Source organism: Piliocolobus tephrosceles, chromosome 6 (genome assembly GCF_002776525.5).
Source record: "Piliocolobus tephrosceles isolate RC106 chromosome 6, ASM277652v3, whole genome shotgun sequence".
Taxonomy (NCBI): Eukaryota; Metazoa; Chordata; class Mammalia; order Primates; family Cercopithecidae; genus Piliocolobus; species Piliocolobus tephrosceles.
In genome coordinates, this window is record NC_045439.1 from 162,406,836 (window position 1) to 162,430,854 (window position 24,019).

The 24,019-nt window shown below is 45.8% G+C and overlaps 1 protein-coding gene across 2 annotated transcripts in view; it reads right to left on the reverse strand.

Moving 5' to 3' along the window:
- Positions 1-1,174: 1,174 nt before the first annotated feature.
- OCA2 (OCA2 melanosomal transmembrane protein) overlaps positions 1,175-24,019 on the reverse strand; it is a 342,859-nt gene continuing 320,014 nt past the window's right edge. For both annotated transcript variants that reach the window (XM_026447197.1, XM_026447196.1), the window contains one exon: positions 1,175-1,767. In XM_026447197.1, the coding sequence (XP_026302982.1) occupies positions 1,683-1,767 (85 nt within the window). In that variant the 3' untranslated portion in view covers positions 1,175-1,682. The remainder of the gene's footprint in view (positions 1,768-24,019) is intronic.

Genomic DNA, 24,019 nt, shown 5'->3' on the forward strand with positions numbered 1-24,019 from the left:
GAGCTTGCAGTGAGCTGAGAGAGCACCACTGCACTCCAGCCTGGGTGACAGAGCGAGACTCCGTCTCAAGAATGAGAAGGGATGACTGAAGAGTAGAGAGAGGTGCCAATGAGGAGAGGCAGCGGGTGGGAGACGGGGCCTGAGCGTTGTTAAGGGATGACATATGAAAGGATGAAAGAGCAGACGTGAGTTGAGCTGGAAAGAGCCAGACACAAGGGAGATCAGTGCTGCCCCCAGGCATCCTGATGTGGGATAGAAGAGGAAACGATGCTTTTCAGTGACCAGCTCAGGCACAACCAGGTCCAGTGAGACGAAGCAAAGTACGGGCAGTGCGGGAGCAGCGGGAAGACCCCTTTCCTAGACAGACTGTGGCAGGGGCTCCTCCGGGACACCCAGTCAGCTGCACGTGTCTGCAGGCTTCTGTGTGATGTTGTCCAACACCATATTTTAAAATAAAATAGGGTTGCCCATCAGCTTTGCTGTCAAGGAATTCAAAGGGCATATTATCATAAACACTCCCAACCTTTCAGGGAGAAACTAGGTTGCCATTCTACAATATAGACTCTAAACAGTAGACAGGGACACCCATCCTGAGGGTGCCCGTGGCAGAAATGGGACCAGAAAGGTCTCCTGCTTTGCAGTTCTTAGTGTCCTGAGCAGCTTGGACCTTTTGAAGTCAGACGCTTGACACACAATCACTTCGGAGCAGTGTCCCCAGAAATCTTTATTCCAAGGTATGCACAGAAGATCGGAAACTGAAGAACGGCCTCTTCCTCTGGGGCATAACCACGATACTGATGAGGCAGAGCAGAGTAGACCTCGGAGGAAGCACAGGCTCCCCCTTGATCTTTGTTCTCATTACCCTTGCCTCTCAAGGAATGCTTCACAAAAGAACTGCATTTAATAAGTACTGACAGAGCCACCGTGTCCTGCAAGGAGAGCAGGGCTGAGCGTATCCACTGTACATCTGCGTAATTGATGAAAATAGCATGCACCACTTGCAAAATGGAAAATCATTACTCTTGGCTGTTAAATATGTAAAATAGCCCTTAAAAGATATCTGTGATCTTCTGCAAGTCAAATTTCTAGACTTTTAATTGATAACTTTAAAACTGCAGAGAAAAACATAAATGGATAAAATGCAATTTTACATAATGTAAACTACTTCAAAGCCTTTTATCAAGGAACAGTTTAATATATAAAATGTTTCTTTACGAGCAGTAAACCTTTCCCCAGAAAGTCTATATTCAGAGAGCATACAATTTCAGTGCTGATTATTTTAACATGAAAAGTGATTACAAGAAAAAACAAACTGTGTTTAGCCTCAGGAGAATTGATAATTAAACAGCAAAAGCAATTCTGGGTGGATGTGTGTCTTTTCCTATGTATAGCAGGAAGGGTTTTGAAACATACGTATTTTTCTGGAGGGGAATCTCGAGTAAGTTATCTCACATTTTCTACATTTTGTCCTTGGGGAGAAAGGCCACAGAGAAGAGGCCATGGTGTTCCAGCATTCGCCGGAATTAGAGTATTAGTGTCAAGGTCTATTCCACTGTGTCTCCATAGCATCTCCAGGGTAAGCACCTTTTCTTCTCCAAACAGTGGTGTCAGGGTAGTTTTGTGACTGATGGGTTGTGATGGATGAAGTTTCCTTTAGTCTTCGAGTGACAGATGGATGTCTATTAATTCCATCCCACCACCACATGAGCCACAAGAAGATAACACATCCCAATGATGCACGACACAATCATCATTGGGAAGCCCAACCTGAAACACAAAGAGAAATGAGTTATGGCATCCGAAATCTGGACAGCCTCATGAGATATGGACTCATAGCTCATGGGAACATGGCCTTAGCACATTTGCATTTTCACAATGTTCACTACCTTTTATTTCTGTAAATCAGAAAGTTGTAGACTAAATTATGTGAATGCATGCTGCTATTAGACATCTTCTATTGTGTGCAATTTTATTTGAGACCTGCTTAAGGTTTTCTCAAAATTTTAATGGCTATATGGAGCCTCTGTTTGTTCATCTATAATATTAGACTGTTGGTCTTTCCATGCCATGTGCTGGGCCACCATTTAAATCTCTGGATGTTTCCTCTGCTTGTGTCATCTTCCAACTTTTCTTCTCTGGAGATTTCCCAGAGATCCCACCTTCCCACAGGCTCCTGAAGTCCCTCACACTTAAGGCCAAGGAGAGCTGGAGAAGTAGTGTTGGAAAGTAAGGCCAACTGTTGTCTAAGGAAAGGAATAGGGAAGAAGAAGTTTTTCTTCTGTAGTCGGTGAGGTTGAGACGTGGACAAGGAGGGTATGCACAGATACAAAAGCAGTCATAAGAAGAGGAAAGCATCCCTCATTGTGTGCCGCCTCCAGTGTACCTGCATCTCCACAAATTCTTACCCCAGCTTCCAAGGACTGACAGATGCCACTTGGCATGGGCAATGCATGCTCTGTAGCCATTGCTCAGTGCTGCTCGGTCACTAAGGGAAGCCCCTGCAAATATTACGATTTTGGTTTCAAAAGGCTTAAGTTTTTTAGCAGTAAGAGCCTAGCATGTGGTAATTATAATAGTAAGGATCATGACATTCTCTCTTCCCTGGCCATAAGTGTAGGAAGAGGCTACTCAGAAAGAGCCACAGCAAGGGTCCCTCAACAGAGCTACAGTTAAACACAAAAACTGCATCCAAGAGCGAGACAGCGCCCGAAATTCTAGAGCAGACTTGGGCGTTTCAAGAAAGTGGTAGGATTCTCTTGGCTTCTCTTCTGAACACATTTTATTTTACAAAACAAACAAAAAGAAACACAGAACATATTCTGGGAAAACTACTTAAATTTCTTGAACTTTATTAACTTTGTTTTTGAAAATAGCTGAACATGTTTGCAAAATATCAGCCCTGATCATTGAATTCTGGGAAAACACAACAACCCACGACAGTGTCTGGTCAACTCCAGGCATCGCAGACATCACTGCAAGCCTTCATGGAAACACAAAGCCTTTGTTCCTCTGTGACAGACTGTGTAGAGTGAGTCAGTGTCAGGTAAGATGCTGAGAGTCTCAATCCGGGTGCCGAGACACATGGTCACATTTCAGAAGCAAATTCACCTTGTCAAGGGGCAGATTCCACAAAAAGCATACCTTGCGTGAGAAGCCCAAGACTGGAGAAAGTTCCTGGTGGGTGGTTTTGCCGTGCCCCCAAGTGAGAGTCACTGCTGTCTTGGGGATGGCACCAATGCAGAGAAGGAGCATCACCTAGCATCACCAAACATTTTCATTTCACCCAGAACTGATGCAAGCACTCAGACCCATCGGAAACCATACTCTCCCTCACAACACCTAGTCACTGTGACACTCTCCACACTCAGGACCCTCTCAACTGCCCACACTGCCTTCTGGAATGGGCATTATCACATCTACGAGAGGTGGGATGTTGAGAGGCTTGCCTGGGTCTCTCAGCTAGTTTGCTCTGGTGTGACAATCCAGATGCATCAGTCTAACTCTAAAGTGTGTACTCTTCATCACTATATATGCTGCCTCCCTGTGGACATGGATAAACCATAACAATGGCAACTTGCCTTTAGTAAGTGAATGACTTACTGAAGATATGCTGTATGCTAAGGGCCTCATAGACTAGACGTTAATGTTATCTATTATTTCCCAAACATAGTGAGGCATGTCATGTTTTCCCTATTATATAGATGAAGAAATTGAAGCTTGTATATAGTAGGGAACTTGACAAAGGTCACCACCAGTAAAAGGCAGAGATGGTGTCTTGGAATATTCTTCTGGCTTCAAAACCCAAATGCATTTTCCCAACACAGACAGGTACCCCAATATACTAGCTTAGGGCTCTAGTTTTCAATTCCTGCTCTTGCCCAGTGGCATCACTTTGGAAAACTATTAAATGTCTCCATAACTCAATTTCTTTATAAAATGAAGATAATAACAGTACCTAAGAGTGCTATGAGGATTCCATGAGTTCACCCTTATAAATCCCTTAGAACAGTGAGAACAGTGTATGGCCACATAATGAGTCCTCAACAAGTTTTAGCCACAGACCAGTGCTCCTCAAACCAGGGCACATGCCCCAAAGTGCAAGTTGACTGGGATTACAAAGTGCCCAAAATCACAGAGTAAGCCTGGAGCACCTCCCTGGTGCATGAGTTGTGTTTGGTGATAAGGAATTTAACGACACAAATACATAAGGGTTTACTGGAGAAGAGAATGTAATTGTTTTACTCTCCAATTAAAGACGATAAAGCTGGCTTCTAGTTCTGAAGCAAGATGAAGTGGATGCATTTCTTCCAATTCGTCCCACTAAGCAGAGCTAAAAACTTGGCATTATATAGAAAACAAGCATAAGGAGACTGTAAAGATGAAGAGGAAGCAGATCAGCTGGGGGCCTTGGGATCCCGAAGAATGGCATAGAGGTGGGTTTCCTTTTTGTTTCCCCTCATATGTCCTAGACTAGGTGCTGGGAAGCTGGTATGTCAGTGGGTACTACAAAGAAAACAAAAAGCCCCAAGAGAAGCCTGCTCTCCCTAGCCAGAAAGCCAGGAAAGGGGCACTAAAGCTAGACTTAACACTCCTAGATAATAACTGCTCCCGCCAAATTCCACAGGAAAAAAAATTAAGCTCCTTGGTGAAGGCCAAGTGGGAACCAGAACTTCCACACTCACCAGACTGTAACACGCCCCTCTCCTGTGGTAACAGCAAAGACCACGTGGGGTCCTGTGAGCCAGGGGACGTTTCAAGTTGAATAAGAAAAGTGAATCAACAGAAGCTAATACTGAGGTGATACACATGTCGAAATTACCTGAAAAGAATTTCAAAGCAGCTACCATAAAAATTATTCATCAAGCAATGAGAAACACACTTGAAATAAATGAAAAAAAAAAAGAGGAAAGTCTCAGACAAAAAATCAGAATTATAAAGGAGGATCACATGGAAATTTTAGAACTGAAAATGAAACAACTGAAGTCAAACTCTAACGGAATGGGCACCATAATATAATGCAGAGTATAAAGGAAAGAATCAGGGAACTTGAAGATACGAAGATACAACAGAAATTATTCATCTGAAAAATGAAAAAAGACTAAAAAACAAAAAGAACCAACCCTCAGGGATCTGTGGGACATGAACAAAAGATCTAACGTTTGTATCATTGGAGAAAGAGGGCAGGGATGAAAAGGTATTCAAAGAAACAATGATTTAAAAATTGGTAAAAGATATAAACCTCGAGATTTAAGAAGCTGGGCAAATCCTAAAAAGGCTAGACACCTCCCAAAATCTATGCCAAGACACAACAATCCACAAATCAAACTCATGAAAACTAAAGAAAGATAAAATTTCCTGAAAGCAGTGAGAGATAAATGACAATTTACCTATAGAGAAAAACTACAAGTTTCTCCTCAGAAACCATGGAGGCCAGAAAAGAGTGGCAAATTATTTTTAATTGCTAAAAGGCAAGAACAATCAACCCAGATTTCTATATCCATCAAATATATCCTTCAGGAATGAAGGGAGACTGAAGACATTCTCAGATGAAGTAAAACTAGAAGAGCAGCAGACTTACCCTGAAAGCACTGCTAAGAAGGTCTTCAAACAGAAATGAAATGATAGAAAGAAGGAATCTTGGAGTATCAGGAAGGAATAACAAAAGAAAGAGCAAATGTATGGTTAAATATGATACACTTTCTTTTTCATCTTGAGTTTTCAAATTATGTTTGATGGTTGAAACAATAAAATAGCAAAATAGTAAAAGCACAGATAAAGATAAACCATACAAACAGTAATCAAAAGAGTAGGAATGACTACATTAATATCACATGAAGTATATTTCAGAGCAAAGAACATTTCCAAGGCAGAGAGGGATATTGCATATAGATAAAACAATCCACCAAGAGATCATAGTTATCCTGAATGTGTATTCACCAAATAACTGGGCTGAAAAATACAAGAAACAAAAACTGACAAAATGACAAGAGAAAGTAAATGACAAGAGAAAGTGGCACATGAACAAATGGACTGACAAATCCACTATTATAGATGGAGACTTTTACTCTCTCTCTACAATTCATGGAAGAACTAGAAAGAAATTCAGCAGAGAGAACTCAGCAATATCTTCCAGCCATCAAATCTTGCTGATACTACGGAGTGCTCCAGCTAACAGCAGAATTCACATTCCTTTCAGCATCTAAGAAACATTCAGCAAGACAGATCATGTCCTGGCTCAAAAAACAAACATCAACAAGTTTAAAAGAATTAAAATTATACAGAGGGTTTTTTTCTTACCATAAGCAATCAAACTAGAAATCAGATAAATCAGTAACAGAAAGGTAACAAGAAACTATCCAAGCATTTTCAGATTAAAGATCATACTTCTAAATAATTCACAGATCTGAGAGACTGTCACAAGGAAAGTAAAAGAAAATACATTGAACTGAATGAAAATGGAGCATCATTTTCTAATTTATGATCTCTGTATTACCTCAACCCTATAAAGAAAATCATATAGGAAAAGAAAGCAAATTAAAAACTACAGCTAACATGTCACTCATTGAGAGGGAAACGTATAGCACTAAATGTTTGTATTAAAAAAGAGAAAAGGTCCTAAATCAATAATTTAAGTTCCCATCTTAAAGAAATAGAAAAGAATTTAAAAATAAACCCAAAAGCAAGCAGAAGAAAAGAAATAATAAAGAGCATAAATTCATGAATTTAAAAATAGGGAAACAGTGGAGAAAAATCAATGAAGCAAAGCTGATTTTTTTAAAAAGATCAATAAAATTAACTTCTAGAAGAACTGACAAGAAAAAAGACATAAATGGTCAGTATCAATGAAAGAGGAGTTATCACAACAGACCCTGAAGACATCAAAAGATTAAAAGTTTCTCGTATTAACTACTGTTGTACAATTAACAATTGTATACATACACACTTAACAACTAGAATGAAATAATTTAACCCACCCTATATATATTAGAAAATTTAAACTGGTAGTTAGAGACCTTCCAAAAAAGAAAACTGTATGGCCAGATTGTCTCACTGGTGAATTCTGCAAAATATTTAAAGAACTAACACTAATTCTATACAAATGCTACCAGAAAATAAAAGGGGAGGGAATATCATTTTCTAACTTATTTTATGATCCCTGTACTACTTCAACCCTATAAAGAAAATCATCTAGGAAAAGGAAGCAAATGAAAACACTACAGCTAACATAATACTTAATGGTGAGAAACTGAATGCTTCTCCTGCACAGGATTCTCACCTCTCTTATTCGACATAGTACTGAAAGCCCAAGTCAGTATAATAAGGCAAAAGACACACAAACTAAAATAGATGAAATAAAATTGTCTCCACTTGCACTTGACATAATAGTTTACATTTTAAAATCCCAAGAAATCAAATAAGAAAAAAAAAAAGCAAAACAAAACACTTCTAAAACTAATCAGTGAGCAGTAAGTTCAGTAGGGACCACAACACAAGATCAACATTCAAACATTATTTTTTCCTATATACTACCAATGAATACATAAAAATAAAAATTAAAAACAATACCACTTAAAATCACTCCAATTAAAATTAAACACTTAGGCATAAACTTAAATCTTGTTTTAAACTTAAATCTTGTTTGTAACTTACAGCACACCAGCATCTGTGCTATAAGTTACAAAATGGTGATGGAAAAAAAAAAAAAAAAACAAATCAGTTCTAGATAAATGGAGAGACACAGAGTGTTCATGAATGGAAGACTCAACATAGACAAAATGTTAATTTGCCCCAAATTGATTCTAGGTTTAATGCAATTCCTAGCAAGAATTTTTCTAGCCACAGACAAGCTTATCCTAAAATGTATATGGAAAGGCACAGGCTCTAGAATAGCAAAGACAATCTTAGCAAAGAAGAATTGAATGGGAGACCCATTCTATCCAACATGAAAGTCTACTGTGTAGCGCCAGTCATCAAGGCAATACAGCACGGAGGCAGATATAGACACACAGATCAATGGGCCAGAACACAGAACCTGAAAACAGATCCACAAAGACATGCGCAACTTATTTTTTTAAAGATACAGGGTCTCACTCTGTCATCCAGGCTGGAGCGCACTGGCATCACCACAGCTCCCTGCAGCCTCCACCTCCCACCGCTTAGGGGATGCTCTTGCCTCAGCCTCCCAGCCAGCTGGAACTACAGGTGCCACCATGCTCAACATGCCCAACTTATTTTTGACAAAGATGTGAAAGTGATTCTTTGCAAGTACAGCCTTTTCTTTCTTTATATAAATGTAAGGGGTATAAGTGCAGTTTTGTAACATGGACATGCTGCATAGTGGTGAGGTCTGGGCTTTCAGTGTAACATCACCAGAATAATGTACTTTTAAGTAATTTCCCATCCCTCACCCTCTCCCACCCTCCCACCCTTCTGAGTCTACAGTGTCTATTATTCCATACTCTATGTCCATGTGAGACAGAGTAGACACAGGACTCAGCCCACCTCCACTAACATATTTTTCCATACATGCCCATTGACCAGACCTTGCAAGCTGTCTGAAGAAACTGAGATAAGCAGCTTCCCACCATAAATCTTATTCAAGGTGCCATACCTGCTGACTGCAGGACCTCAAAAACCTAAAACAAGCAACATCCTAACATAAATATCACTCAAAAAAAGTTAACCCCGTCACATGTACCTAAGAGCAGAATAATGAGCCATCTTTAACCCATGATGTATTATCATACTAAAATCCCCACCCAGGGAGGGGCTTATCTGCCATTTTCTAATCATGTGGCGTATGGATCACCATGCCCCGACCAGCCTGTGCACTCTCACACTCCACCCTGCACATTCAGTGATGCTGACCTACTTCACGAATTATGCATGTCACCCTCCTTAAGACACCACAATGCACTCCCCTCAGGGTGTCAGCCAGGTTACCTTTGTTCCTTTAGTTGGGCACTAAATCTCCCTTATGCCCAACATTTCTGGGCATAAGTCTTAGTGGACCTTGTCTAAAAACAGTTTGCCTAACCTTGTGTTAATTTCTATTACACTGAGAGCCAAAAATCTCATGCTAATAATATGTGTACATGTTATTTAAGCTCCTGCTTATAAGTGAGGACACGTGGTATTTGTCTGTTTCTGAGTTATTTCACTTAAGAAAAGGACCTCCAGTTCCATCCATGTTGCCACAAATGACATGATTTCGTTTGTTGTGGCTGAGTAGTATTCCACTGGGCATGCACACCGCACTTTAGGATGCCCTTTTTGACAAACACTTCTAGAGCAATTGGGTATCTAAATGTTAGAAAATAAATTTCAACCCCAACCTCACACTTTATACAAACATTAACTTGTAATAGATCATGGATTTAAATGCAAAATGTAAAACTACAAAGCATTGAGAAGAAAACATAGGATAAAAATCTAAGGCCTACAGTTTAGTGAAGAGTTCCTACGCATGACACCGAAAGTAGGATTCCATAAGAAAAAAAATTTTTTTTGATAAAATCAACTTCATCAAAATAAAAATATTTTTCTAAACATTTGCTCAATGAAAGACCCTGCTAAGACAGTACAAAGACATGCTACTGACTAGGAGAAGACATTTGCAGACCACAGACCAGTCAAAAGATTCTTATCTAGAATACATGAAGAGATCTCAAAACTCAATGGTATAAACACCAAACAATTCAATTAGAAAAAGCAAAAGACGGCCGGGCGCGGTGGCTCAAGCCTGTAATCCCAGCACTTTGGGAGGCTGAGACGGGCAGATCACAAGGTCAGGAGATCGAGACCATCCTGGCTAACCCGGTGAAACCCCGTCTCTACTAAAAAATACAAAAAACTAGCCGGGTGAGGTGGCGGGCGCCTGTGGTCCCAGCTACTCGGGAGGCTGAGGCAGGAGAATGGCGGGAACCCGGGAGGCGGAGCTTGCAGTGAGCTGAGATCCGGCCACTGCACTCCAGCCTGGGCGACAGAGAGAGACTCCGTCTCAAAAAAAAAAAAGAAAGAAAAAGATATGAAGAGACATTTCATTGAAGCTGTATGAGTGGAAAACCACACATAAAAAGATGCCTCACATCACTAGCCATCAGGGAAGTGGGCGATGATGCAGCTGCTGTGGGTGGTTGTGATGCTGGCATGATGGAGATGTCCCTGGCTGTGGGAGGGCCCTTCCTGCGGGGAGACAAGCAGCCGATGCCCACTACACAGCTGGCTGGCTGGGAGCCGGGTGCTTTCCTGGGAAGCAGGGCTGCTGGGCCGGGAGGAGACTGTGCCCCAGGGGAGAAGGTGAGGCTGCCCTGGCACTGGGCGGGAGTGAGTGGTGAGGACCTGGGCAAAGGTAGGTGATAAGACAGTCTCTGTGTCCATTTAACAAGGCAGAGTTTCAGACAGGGTGCAAGGCAGCCAGAGAGACATTTACTATTCACTGAGCTTCAGGAGAGCTGATCACCCCAGGCCAAGGCCAACACTGCCCAGTGTCCTCACTAAGAAACCCCTCAGGGCACGGGTTCCAACTTAGCCACTGGGGGGTGGGGGTGTGGGGAGTGGAGAGAGAGACAGGGAGAAATGGGAGTCACTGAGAAACAGAAGGGGCGGGGGAGAGAAGGAAAAAGGGAAGGGATCAGAGGAAGTACAGAAAGAGGGAAGAGGGAGAGAGAAAGAAGGAGGGACGAGGGAAGGAGAAGGAACAAGAGACAGAGGGGGAAACAGAGGGGAGAGAGGAGAGGCAGGAGGGGAGGAGACTGGCATCAAATGCCAGCTCTAGTATTTTATATCCTGGCTTCATCATCTGCTTACTGGGTTACCATGAGCCAACAAAAACTAACACTCACACTGAAAGGCATTTTGCACATGCCACAAGATCCCTGAAAGAGCCCTTATCTCATAAAGATGCACACAGTAGGGCTTCCATGGATGAAACTCTGCCCTTCCAGTCCGGAGACAACTCAAGATAAAATGCCCCCCTTTTATAGACCAGGAGCCAACAAACTACAGCCCCAGGCCAAATGTGGTCACCGCCTTTTTCTTGTGAGGAAACTCCGCTGGGACTGGGACGCAGCTGCCCATGCATTTGCTTGCTGTCTATGGCCGCCCCAGAGCCACCAAGGCAGAGTCCAGTGGAGCAGTTGGACAGAGGCTTTGTGGTCCACAAAGCCTGAAATACGCAGTCGCCCTTACTGAAAACATTTGCTGCCCCTAAGCCTATCAGGTCCTGGGAAGGTGACAGTGTTACCGGAAAGGGTTCCTGATCCAGACCCAAGAGAGGGTTCTTGGATCTTGCGCAAGAAAAAATGTGAGGTGAATCCATGGAGTAAAGCGAAAGCAAGTGTATTAAGAACACAAAGCAATAAAGAATGGCTAGTCCATAGGCAGAGCAGCAGCTTGGGCTGCTGGACTAAGGATACGTGTAGCTATTTCTTGATTACATGCTAAACAAGGGATGGATTATTCCTGAGTCTTCCAGGACAGGGGTGGGCAATTCCCAGAACTGAGGGTTCCTCCCGTTTTTAGACCGTATAGGGTAACTTCCTGATGTTGCCGTGGCATCTGTGAACTGTCACGGTGCTGGTGGGAGTGTCTGTTACCAGGTGAACGTAGCAGGCCAGGTCCCACTGACGCAGGCCTCTGTAACAACTGCCTCAGCACTGAGTGGTTCGGTTCCATATCAAAAGCTGAGAGCCAGTGCCCCATTATACAAAGACTGGAATGCAACAAAATCCCACCAAGAATTTGGCCCAGGCCTCTCCAAGATAACGAGGGAATTCTTAACAGGGCCCATTCAGGATTAAGCAAGTTTATAGGGGGTCTGAAGGAACTCCTCAGGCCTCCACAAACAAGTTTATAGGGGGTCTGAAGGAACTCCCCAAACCTCCATGATTTAGCAGGAGACAAGACCATCACTCCAGCACCTGGAACCGTTCAGATGAAGTAAATTTACTGAGGTTCCAGAGGAAGGTCTTCAGGACTCAAGTCTTAGAGATAAGAAGTTAATCACTTACGCCTTTAGATGAATGAATCACACTTACATGTAAACATATAGCTTAGAAGGTTATTGCTGGAAGGCTGTGATCTTGAGTTGGTCTGGAGATATTTTCCAGGCCTTCTCCCTGTAACCAGTTACAGAAATAAAACTCTTTCCTTTCCCAGTTCATCTGCATCCCATTATTGGGCCTCGAGAATAAGAAGCCCAACCCTCAGTGTGGTCTGGGAACAGGAATGCATTATAATTAGTGTATGATGAGCCGCGCGAACAATCAGAGGTCACTGTCATCGCTATCTTGGTTTTGGTGGGTTTTGGCCAGTTTCTTTAATGCAACCTGTTTTATCGGCAAGGTCTTTGTGACTTACATCTTTTTTTTTTTTTTTCTGAGACGGAGTCTCACTGTGTCGCCCGGGCTGGAGCGCAGTGGCCGGATCTCAGCTCACTGCAAGCTCCGCCTCCCGGGTTCACGCCATTCTCCTGCCTCAGCCTCCCGAGTCTGGGACTACAGGCGCCCACCACCTCGCCCGGCTAGTTTTTTGTATTTTTTAGTAGAGACGGAGTTTCACAGTGTTAGCCAGGATGGTCTCGATCTCCTGACCTCGTGATCCGCCCATCTCGGCCTCCCAAAGTGCTGGGATTACAGGCTTGAGCCACCGCGCCCGGCCGTGACTTACATCTTGTGCCAACTTCCTATCTCATCCTATGAATTAGAATGCCTACCCTCCTGGGAATGCTGCCCAGCAGGCCTCAGCCTCATTTTACCCAGCCCCTATTCAAGATGGAGTCGCTCTGGTTCAAACACCTCTGACAAAGGAACTCTTCAGCTTCTTGTCAGCCTCTGTCCAAAATGCAAGGAAGTCCGACCAATAAACATGTGTGGTCTTACATTTTCAACTCTCACATTTTTTAAAGTAAAAGGAAATGGATGAAATTAAGTATAATAATATATTTTATTTAACCTAACACATCCAAAATATTATTTGACCATATAGTCAACATAACATTTTGATGGAATAGTTGACACTTTTAAAATACTAAACCTTTGAATTCCAGTATGGATGTTCTACCCATGGCACTGAAGCATGCCCTGAGAAGGACCCTATGGTCATCTCTAAAAAGGATCTGTACTCAGAGGTCCCAGCTAAGGAATCCAGGAGCGGCCAACCCAGACATTCGCTCCTTCTCTATGAAGGACACTGACACCGCCTTGTGTCTCTCTCTCCCAGTGGCTGGGTTGGAACCTGTGCCCTGAGGGGTTTCTTAGTGAGGACACTGGGCAATGTTGGCCTTGGCCTGGGGTGATCAGCTCTCCTGAAGCTCAGTGAATAGTAAATGTCTTTCTGGCAGCCTCATACCCTGTCTGAAACTCTGCCTTGTTAAATGGACACAGAGGCTGTCCTGTCACCTACCTTTGGCCAGGTCCTCACCACTCACTCCCACCCAGTACCAAGGCAGCCTCACCTTCTCCCTGGGGCACAGTCTCCTCCCAGCTCAGCAGCCCTGCTTCCCAGGAGGTGCTGGCCTTCCAGACATCCCTTGAACACAGACAGGCTGCCCTGGGGATCCAGGCCCTTTGTTCTGGGCTAAATAGAGGTTGCTAAGTGAAAATGCTCTGTAACCTGCCTGCTCTTTACAAATTGGAGTGGATTTTCCTGTCCTGCCCACCGCTCCTGGACCGCCCTGTATGTAAGTCCTCAATAAACCCCTATGTCTCCTTCCCTATCCCCTTCTTTGCCCCATCCAGCAGGAAGTCCCAGTTCCCAAATACCAACCTCTGGAGTTGGGCAACATGGCTTCTCCCCTTTCTAGGTCCCGTGACAGCCATCCTGCTATTACTCACCTTCGGGCCCTGTATTTTTAACCTCCTTGTCAAATTTGTTTCCTCTAGGTTCAAGACCATCAAGCTGCAGATGGTCTTACAAATGGAACCCCAAATGAGCTCAACTAACAGCTTCTACCGAGGACCCCTGGACCAACCCACTGGTCCTTTGACTGGCTAAAGAGTTCCCCTCTGGAGGACACTACAACTGCAGGGCCCCTTCTTTGCCCCATCCAGCAGGAAGTCCCAATTCCCAACAGCAGTTGGAGTGTCCTGTTTAGAGGGGGGATTGAGAGGTGAAGCCAGCTGGACTTCCTAGGTCAAGTGGCGATTTGGAGAACTTCTGTCTAGCTAGAGGATTATAAATGCACCAAACAGCGCTCTGTACAAAAGCACTAATCAGCGTTCTGTTTCTAGCTAAAGGATTGTAAATGCACCAATCAGCACTCTGTAAAAATGCACCAATCAGTACTCTGTTTCTCCTAAAGGATTATAAATGCACCAATCAGCACTGTGTAAAAAATGCACCTATCAGTGCTCTGTGTCTAGCTAAAGGATTGTAAATGCACCAATCAGCACTCTGTCTAGCTAAAGGATTATAAACACGCCAATCAGCACTCTGTAAAATGGACCAATCAGCGCTCTATAAAACAGACTAATCAGCAGGACGTGGGCGGGGACAAATAAGGGAATAAAAACTGGCCACCCCAGCCAGCAGTGGCAACTGGCTGGGGTCCCCTTCCACAATGTGGAAGCTTTGTTCTTTTGCTCTTCACACAAAATCTTGCTGCTGCTAAAAAAAAACAAAAACAAAAAAAAACAAAAAAAAACAAAAAAAACCAACAACAACAAAAAAACACCTCCTACTGGAGTCAGAGGGGTCGCATGACAATGACACACTCTGTTTGGACTCGCCACATTTTAAGGCTCAGCAGCCACAATGGCAGGGGAGGAAGGCGGAACAAAGTGTACTGGACAGAGGGCTCCAGGAAGGCCTGGCTTCGGGCTGAAAGCGATTGGAAACACAGACTTGCAGCTGTGCTGGCACAGGGAGGGCCGGCAGGGATGGGTCTTTCTAGGTGGACGCCTGTGATGTGCGGCCCCCGCCAAGAAAGCGGCTCTGGGCCCGACAGGCTGAGGGAGCTCCACTGCCCTACAGGGACTATCTCACATGGCAGCCTCTTCCTTATGCATTTTGGAAGTCATGAAAAAAAATTCCTCTATTACTGAGAAAAGAAAAATAGCTTTAAGCAGTGTAACCTCTGTGAGATATGCAAAATTGTCAGGTCCAGAGAGAACTGAGTATGGGACTTCAGTCACACGCCCTTACTCCTCCACTCCTGCCCCCGCATCCACCGGCAACTGTTTAAAGGCACTGTGTTCCCCACTTTATCTTCTCCGGCCTGGAATCTGTGATCCAAAGAACAATGTATAGCTAATCAATAGCTTATGTTATTCTAATGTAAATTCTTGGTAACAACTTAGGAAGTGCCAGTTCTTTTTTCTTAAAAACTCTCTTGTAACTGCAGCTGAGTGTACATTCAGGGCAAGTTGAATCTATGCTTCTGGCTTGGCCAGCCTCGAGTTTTGGACTCGAATAAACTCTATATTTAGTCATGTTTTATGAACCTTGTTTTTTAGGGTTGACACTAGTTAGAGTCAAGAAGAGACCAGTGATAACCCTGTCTACGGGACCCTGTGATGGCAGCCCCGTTCACAGCGGCACACACCCGAGTTTCTGAAGGCAAAGGCAAGGCCTGTGGGCAGCTCTTTCCCTGGCATTTCAAAGGCTGGCTTGTTTCTTCTGGGGCCGAGCCAGTTGCTTCCTCCCGTGGGATGCAGGCAGCTTGATTGGAGTTTCAACGCTGCACACACTGCCCAGCTGGGAGGCAGCTGGAGGCAGATTTATTTGAAGAGAGGATGTAATGACTTCCTGTGGCTGCCAGGAGGACTCCAGATACACAGGACGGGATGCTCCAAGTTCACCGGGAGCTTCCATTTCCCAGAAGATCCATTTGTCTTGCACCCTCAGCCTCTCGTCAAGGCAACACTCTCACCAAAGGCTCAGGAAAAGCGCATTTGTTCAACATCCAGCATCACACTACGCCTTCATCTCCCGCCCGGGTGATTTTCAATCCACTCTGGCTCTGTCACCATGCCGTGTTAGGGAAGGCAAAATCACTTGTGTGTCAAAGCACAAATCATGATGCACACGTCAGGTGAATGCCCACACAGCCCCTGTGTTACACGCGTTTAGTGTTAAGTTAAAAACCTGCCTATGCTGACACAAGTTCTCCAAGAAACCAAGGCTTCCAGATTGCTGGGAAATGGGGCAGCCCCAGAATCGTGCCCGGAGCATTTCCAGCGGAGCCTGGCTTCCAAAAGAAGTGTTTGTTAGTGAAGCCTCCTTCTTGAGTCTCGGACTGAAACCATTCTTCCTGTTTATGTTTCCTTTCAAAAACACTACACATTGGGTACAGCGCACACTAAGGTGAGGGGTGCACCAAAATCTCAGGAATCACCACCCAAGAACTTATCCACGGAACCAAACACCACCTGTTTCCCCTAAAACATAGTGAAATTAAAAATTTAAAAAGGCTTCAATAACGAACCAGAACTATGGTTTTTAAACAAAAAGCCATTTGGCTGTCGCCCTTCTACAAAGGTAACACGTGATTCTGAGCAGAAGGAAGAACTGCTTCTACCTCCGAAGGCCTACGGAGGAGGCCGCCCGGGCACGGAGGCTGCCCCTTTTCTGTGCCAACCGACCCCTTGAGGCCTGCCCTCCCCAGCACCTCGGCCTGTGCGCAGCCCTGAGGGCCTCAGGACAAGGCTCACCCTCAGCCCCATCGGAACAGCCTCACACCCCATCTCCTGGGTCTCCCAGGTAACAGTCCTTAGTTAACTCCTTTCATGAGGAAAGGCTAGAAGCTGAGACGGGGCAGGGACCCCCATTTTTGGAGGGCCTGCAGGGCCCCCGCCCCCAGCACCCCCAAGACGGCGCAGGGACCCCCATTTTTTCCGCCCCCAGCACCCCCAAGCGCGGAAATCCAATATCCCAGCTCGGTTCCATAACAAAGTCTCGGCCCCTGGAAATAAAGCCCATCCTGGTAGTTGCCACACAAAGCAAGAGCGTTTCCAGGTGGGCGGCGGGAAGGCTGTTCAGGGCGGGGGCTGCGCGGGGTCCGCAGGCCTCCCGGTCACGCGGGGCCGCAGACGCGGGCGCGGAGCCCGAGCGCGGGCCGGGGCGGGGCGGGTAGCGCGGGGCGGGCGAGGCTGCCAGTGCGCCCCGTTTCTGCGGCCTCCAGCCGTGGGTGGCGCTGTCTCCGGCTCCGGCTCTCCACCGGCGGGGCCCGGCTGGTCTCCCTGGGAACAGGCGTCCACACCAGCCGCCCTGGAGAAGCGCCCACCGCCCGCCTCCAGGACCCTCCCCGCAGGAGCCGCGCCGGCTCGCCCGTCCTTCCTCCCTCGCGCCGGGGAAGGTCCCCAGGGGGCGCGCACGGTGCCCAGCGCAGCTGCCCTCGGCCTGTCGTGTCCTTACCACTTCCCTCCTCAGAACCCGGCCGCTCCCGTGGCCTCTGAATCCAAGATGGACAGCGGTGGCTTCGGCCTTCTCCACTGGGGCGCTCTTTCCCTCTCCTTCCTTCCCTCCATCCCTTCCTTCCCCCCCCCTTTTCCTTCCTTCCTTCCCTCCCTCTTTTCTTCCTTCCTACCCTCCCTCTTTCCCTTTCTTCCTTCCTTTCCTTCCTTTGTCCCTCCCTTCCTTCCCTCCCTTCCTCTTTTCTCCCTCCCTTTTTTGCTTCCTTCTTCCTTCCTTCCCTCCCTCCCCTCCCTCCCCTGGCAGCAAGGACCCCTTGGCCTCCCCCTAGAAGGCCTCCATCAGGTCCCCTCACACCTTCTGAGGCCCATAAACACCCCCAGGTCTTCCTGCTCACAGCAAATCGCCCCAGTCTCCACCACGGCCCCGCCAAGGTCACAGCTGCTGCCACTCCATGGCCCCAGCGCAGAGCAAGGGCGGTGCTGTGGAGAGGACAGGCCCTGCCTGCGAGAGGCCCCGGGGGAGAGGGAAGCCTAAAAAAACAAATCAGCCGCGCACGGAACTCAATGGGCCGCCCCCTCCGTGTGCTCCGCAGAGAGGTGGGTTCTCCAGGCAGCGCGCAGCTAGGGGTTGTCCAGCCGAGGTGGCTGAGGGGCGGGGGCTGACTTTGAGACGTGTGTTCCAGGGCGAGGAGGAATTTAATGGCAAAGAGAGGATGGGCGTGGGAGATCCAAAGACAGTATCCATGGGTTCCACTAGTTTCTAAAATAATTTTAATAATATATATTTTTCCAGAAAAATCATCCATTTTGTGAAATCTATTTTTTATCAGCATGTAATAGTCTAATATCTTTAATCTTCTTTACCTCTGCTACTGGATTCCCTTTCTAAATACTTAATTTTGTTAATTTTTCCTTTCCCATTCTCTTTCTTGATGCCAAAGCTCTACCTGTACTATCGATAATGTTTACCCCCCAAAACCACCTCCTGGCTTACCAGTTCTGCCATATTTAGTCTTCTAATTTTGTATGCTTGCGTTTATGTGGTTCAGCTCTTTCCTCCTCTCCTGTGTCACTTTGTTCGCCTATTATTTTTCCTCAATTTGAAAACAATTAAAATAACTAAGTCTAGACATTATTCCCAAGCACAGCGTCAAGGCCTGCCGTGAACTCTGAGGCTGCTGTGGTTCCCGGAGCTGAGCAAGCCGCCTGCGGGCCCGAGAGGAAGGCATAGCCAAGCCCTGGAATGGGAGGCGAGTTTGCTGTGCGTCCTGAACAAGTAGCCAACCTCTCTGGGCCTGACCTTCCTTTAAAACAATACTTCCTGCTAAGAAATTAAAAATGTATAAAGCAGTGCCTTAATACTTTGTAATTCTGTACTTTGTCAATGTTCCTGAAATGGTGTACATTACTGTTTTTGACACTACTACTGCAAATTCTATTACTACGACTACTACTATTACTTTTTTTATTCACTTTTTGAGAGAGGATCACTTTTTCCCTCTCATTTTTATTTTGCAATTAATGTATTGTGGTCAAAGACTGGAAAATAATTGAAGAAATGTTGGAAAATATCCAGTTAGTAAATCATTGAGATTGTCTTCCTGGCTTAATACATGATGAATTTTGTAACTGTTTTGTGGACTCTTGAAAAGGCATCTTTTCCATAGAAAATGGAGAGAACTGGCTGGGCGCGGTGGCTCACGCCTGTAATCCCAGCACTTTGGGAGGCTGAGGCGGGCAGATCACCAGGTCAAGATATCAAGACCATCCTGGCTAACACGGTGAAACCCCATCTCTACTAAAAATACAAAAGTTAGCTGTGTGTGGTTGCAGGCACCTGTAGTCCCAGCTGCTCGGGAGGCTGAGGCAAGAAAATCCCTTGAACCTAGGAAGGAGGAGTTTGCAGTGAGCTAAGATCTCCCCACGGCACTCCAACCTGGGCGCCAGAGGGAGACTCTGTCTCAAAAAAAAAAAAAAAAGAAAGAAAGAAAGAAAAGAAAACAAAACAAGAAAATGGAGAGAACTGCATGTCTAAGAATTCAGTGCTCAGAGACAGACAGTGTCATGAAAGTCTTCCATGGCAGTGAAGTTTCTATTAATTTCCCCTTATATTTTCTGATTAAATTCATTTTCTATATTCTGATGCAATATTTTTGGCAATTAGAACTATTACGTTGATTGTCTCATTGAAGTTTTAAATATGAGCTCTATAAAATATTCTCTTCTACCTTTTCAATTGCATTATTTAAGTTGTATTAGCCATTTATTTTTATTCACAAGTTTTAATTCTCTCAAGTTACCCTGATCACAGTTTTAAAGTGGAATCCAGTTGGAAATTTAATTCTTATTTTTTATTGGCTATTTTTATATACTCTTGGTTTAGGTTCTGAGGTTTTTATTTCTTTTTTTATTTATAGATTTGCCAAAAAATAAGGAGAATAAATCTATATATCTCAAGACAAAAGATAAATAAATGAAGCAGTATCCTTTGATCCACCTATGTAAGATAAAATAGAAAGTTTTAATTTCTCTGACATCTCAAGATATTTTGTAGTCTTCATTAATTCAATACGAGATTTTAGACTCAGGTTGTATTTGTTAAATTCTTATTATTTACAATATATGTCATCTGTTCAGATATGTTTGGAGAAAGATGACATCTGATAACTATAATAATATCAGGTTACATTTGTGAGTGATTACATCAGGCATTTTGTGTGGTTCAAGAGTGTTAGCTAATCCTTAGAGCTAAGGAAACTAAGGCCCAGAGAGGCTAAGTAACCACCCAAGGTCACACAGGAGGTTAATAACAGACACAGACAGGTTTCTGTAACTATAGTAGACATGTGAAACTTGACTGGATCTGAAACTGGAGCTCTGGAATCACAGCCATTTCCTCTCAAAGCTTTGTCATTGACTGTTCAGGAGATGGATACCCAGGAGTTGGATACCCAGGAGTTGGAAGTCCTCTTAATTTTGTTTCTATTTGTGTGTATAAAATTCCGGAATTCTTGTAGAAATGATATCTTTCTTTATCTTTGTAATTAAAATTGCTGACAGGCTGTGCCTTAGTTAAAATATCATTCAGTGAACTGGGACACAGGAAGTATATGTTCCATGTACATCCCATAATCCATTTCTCTGCTTTTTTTTTCTCTTCAGGTATATTTTCTTCAACTATGTTTTGATTATTGCCACTGTTTATTTCCTTTTTCATTCAATCATCTTGTATCAAAGTGAAGTCCACCCAGAACGTGTTTCCCAATGAACAGGCTTGTAGACTGTCACCAAGTCCCTCAAATCTGTTCACTGAATGCTGGTGTCACCTCATCCCCAGCTAGAAGTGAAGGCCTCATCGCGTGCATTGCAGATGAGGTCATTTGCTGCCCCTGCCTCTCTCTGGCAGCAAGGAAGAGAGTCCATGTTATCACACAAGTTCAAGGGCCCACATCTGAGGCCTTCAGGCCCCCCACGTTCTGCACTGAGAGCCTCCTGCTGTGCCCGGCCACCCAGCATCGAGTGGGGACCAGCGTAACCTCTGAAGCCAGGTGTGGACGAAAGTCCTCTGGTCCCTTGGAAGGTACCTTTGTGTGGTGCAGGCAACTTCCAGGGGTAGACCATTTCCACTTCTCTGATCTTTGAACCAGCAGTTGTAGCTGGATTTCAGCCACTGAAGCACACATGAGACCATTTTGGTTCCTCAGTTATTATGGCTGAACTGTGTCCCTAGGAATCCATATGTTGAAGCCCTAGCCTTTGGGACCTCAGAATTCGACTGGATTTGGAGACAAACTCTTTAAAGAGGTGATTAAGGTAAAATGAGGCCCTTGGGATGGGGTCCCTATGCAAGAAAACAGGTGTCCTTATAAGCAGAGGAGATCTGGACACACAGAGAGGCAGCCGGATGCACACACAGAGGAAAGACCCTCAGTGAAGATGCAGCAAGGCCAAGTCCGCAGGCCACAAGAGAGGCTCAGGAGAACCAGCCCTCCTGGCACCTTGGCCTTGGACTTCCAGGCTCCTGAACGGTACAGAAATACACGTCTGTTATCTGAGCTACCCAGGCTGTGGTACTTTGTCCTGGCAGCCTGAGCAGACGATGACAGCAATCCAGCCCTCCTTAGTTTGTGGTTTGTAGATATTCTCTCCAGTCACTTGCTCAAAGGAGTTTTTAGAACTCGTGTGTGTGTGTGTGTGTGTGTGTGTGTGTGTGTGTGTGTGTCTGTGTGTTTATTAATAAAAAGCCGGGCCCTCTGGGGCTGGCGCCCTGGGCCACGTGAACCAGGAAGCTGGCCCGCACGGCAGGGTTAGCTCTGCCGCCTCCAGGATACGCCGAGTGTGGCCTGGTGACCCCACGGTCGGCAGCCTGTTTTCTTCACCTCTGCCCATTGCATCAGTGAAGCTCTTCGTCTGTCACGTGTTCTGTTCTCCTCTGACTGCAGGGCCCATGCTGCCCAGACGCCCAGTTCTCAGATGACTTCGTGTGTCATTGGCTCCTGTTCTGAAGCAGATCCCATACCTTTGGAGATGGTATGAAAAATCTATGACAGCAGATTCTCTCCAGTGTCTTCTCCTCACGCCTCCTCTCCTCGTACTCAGTGCTGCATCCCTTGGAGACCCATCACTCAGGTTATTTTAATTACTTCCTGCAGGTGGACCTGTCTGAGGCCACAGTCCCAGGCTCTGTGCACACGCTGCCAGGCACCACTCCCAGGGTCCTTTGAAGTCAGCAGGCCGGCATCTGTCAGCTCAGGCCGCCGTGACAAAGCACTGCAGGCCATGGTTTCCCATCAAAAGCCTGTTTTCTTTCAGTTCTAAAGGCTGGATGTCTGCCATCAGGCCAGGGCAGGGCTGGTTTCCCCTGAAGCTCGCTCCTTGGCCGTTTCCTCCCTGTGTCTTCACGATGTTTTCCTCTGTGAGTTTAGGGGATCCCAAATCCCCTCTTCTGAAAGGCTGTGGCCAGACTGGATGAGGACCTTCTTTTAACTATGACCTCCTTTTAACCACCTCGTAAAGGCCCTGTCTGCAAACACAGTCACATTCTGAGGTGCCGGGGATTATGGATTTTGCAGGGACACGGTTTAGTCCATAACAATGTCCAGCACCAAAGCTTTGCCATGTGCCCCTGAATGGGCTACCTCCTGGCCCATCTTCTTGGGCACTGCTCTTGCTCCAACATTGAGTTTACTCCTTGAATTCATAATTTGCCTTTGTAGTCTGTCACCCATGAAATCCTAGAATTTCTGTTGCTATCAGTATGTCCAATCTTTTTCCATTTTAAAATAGTTTATCCCTGGCTTGCTGTGGTTCAGGCCCACGGTGCTGTGTGTACATGCAGGTAATTACCCTTCTCAGTGGCACTGGTCTCACTGTGGTTCAGGCCAACGGTGCTGTCTGCACATGTAGGTATATACCCTTCTCAGTGGCACTGGAGTCGTCTGCCTCTTTGTCTCAGAAGGCATTGTGCATGCCATCCCTTCTCCCCTCACTCCTGCCATCCCTATGCCCCTTCCTTTTCTCCGTCCCATCTTCCCACCTCGTGCCTGCTCTCTCCTTAATACTTCATACCTGCTGAGATGTTTCTGTAAAGCTGAGCTAAATCACAGTATTCAATACTTTCCCCTGCTTAGTCACCTTCAGAGGCAGCCCAGGATGTGCTGAGTGACATCGACTGCACAGCCCATGTCTCTTCCACTTGGCCGTTCAGCATGATCTCCCCTCTTCTCGACATGGCCAGCCCACACCGGCCTCTGTGGCCACCCTCCCCATGGCAGGCAGGCGTGGAGGCAGGCTGAGGCACCTGTCCCCTGAGGCCTGCAGAGGCTCTCTCTTCTGCGCTTCTCTGAGGATGTCGCTCTGCCCTGCTCAAGGAGTACTAGACCCCTCCGTCTGCTGAGGTCAGCCCCAGCTGATGACTGCGCTTGGCACCCATGTCCTTCATGGGACAACCTGGTGTCTCGGGGCAGGGGTCTCCTCTGCACCCTCTTTATTTAATCCAGCAGCTCCTCAGAGCTCAGGAGCCACTCTGGACTTCTCTGGGCAACAGGAGGGCAGCTTTCTCCAAGCCCCCTCACCAGGGCCCACAGCAGCAGCAAAGAACAGACCCACAGGCAAGTGTGGCAGTGGGGAGCATGAGGTGGGGCGATGGGGGGCACCGGAGAGCACTTCCCCCCACACCAGCCCTGCCACTTTCTCCAGTGGGAGCTTCATCCACACATCTCCATCGGCGCCCAGCCTTTCTGTTCCACACCCTAGAGGTGTCTGGTGGGCTGAGCTTACAGGCGGGCATTGGCCCTACCCTGGCCAACCCTAAGCAGGGCAGCTCTAGCACCCCCCTTCCTTGTCACTACTGCTGGACTATGCTCTGGGCTCAGGTGAGGCTATGGGAGAGCAAGAAGAGTCCTGCTTAACATCCTTAAAACAGGTTACACTTAATAAATGCACAGAAAAAACACTAGAACGATAGTGGCAAGGGTGATTTCTAGGGAGGGAGCGATAAGGGAACAGGGAGATGCCCTGGTTTGCTCTCTGCTTCCACATTGTCTGACTTTATCATTTTACAGTGAGAATGCATTCATGCATTGCATCTCTAGCTGGAAAAATGCACTTAAAATTAGTGACTATATGCTAAAGGAAAAAAACCAAAAAATCACCTACCAAATGCT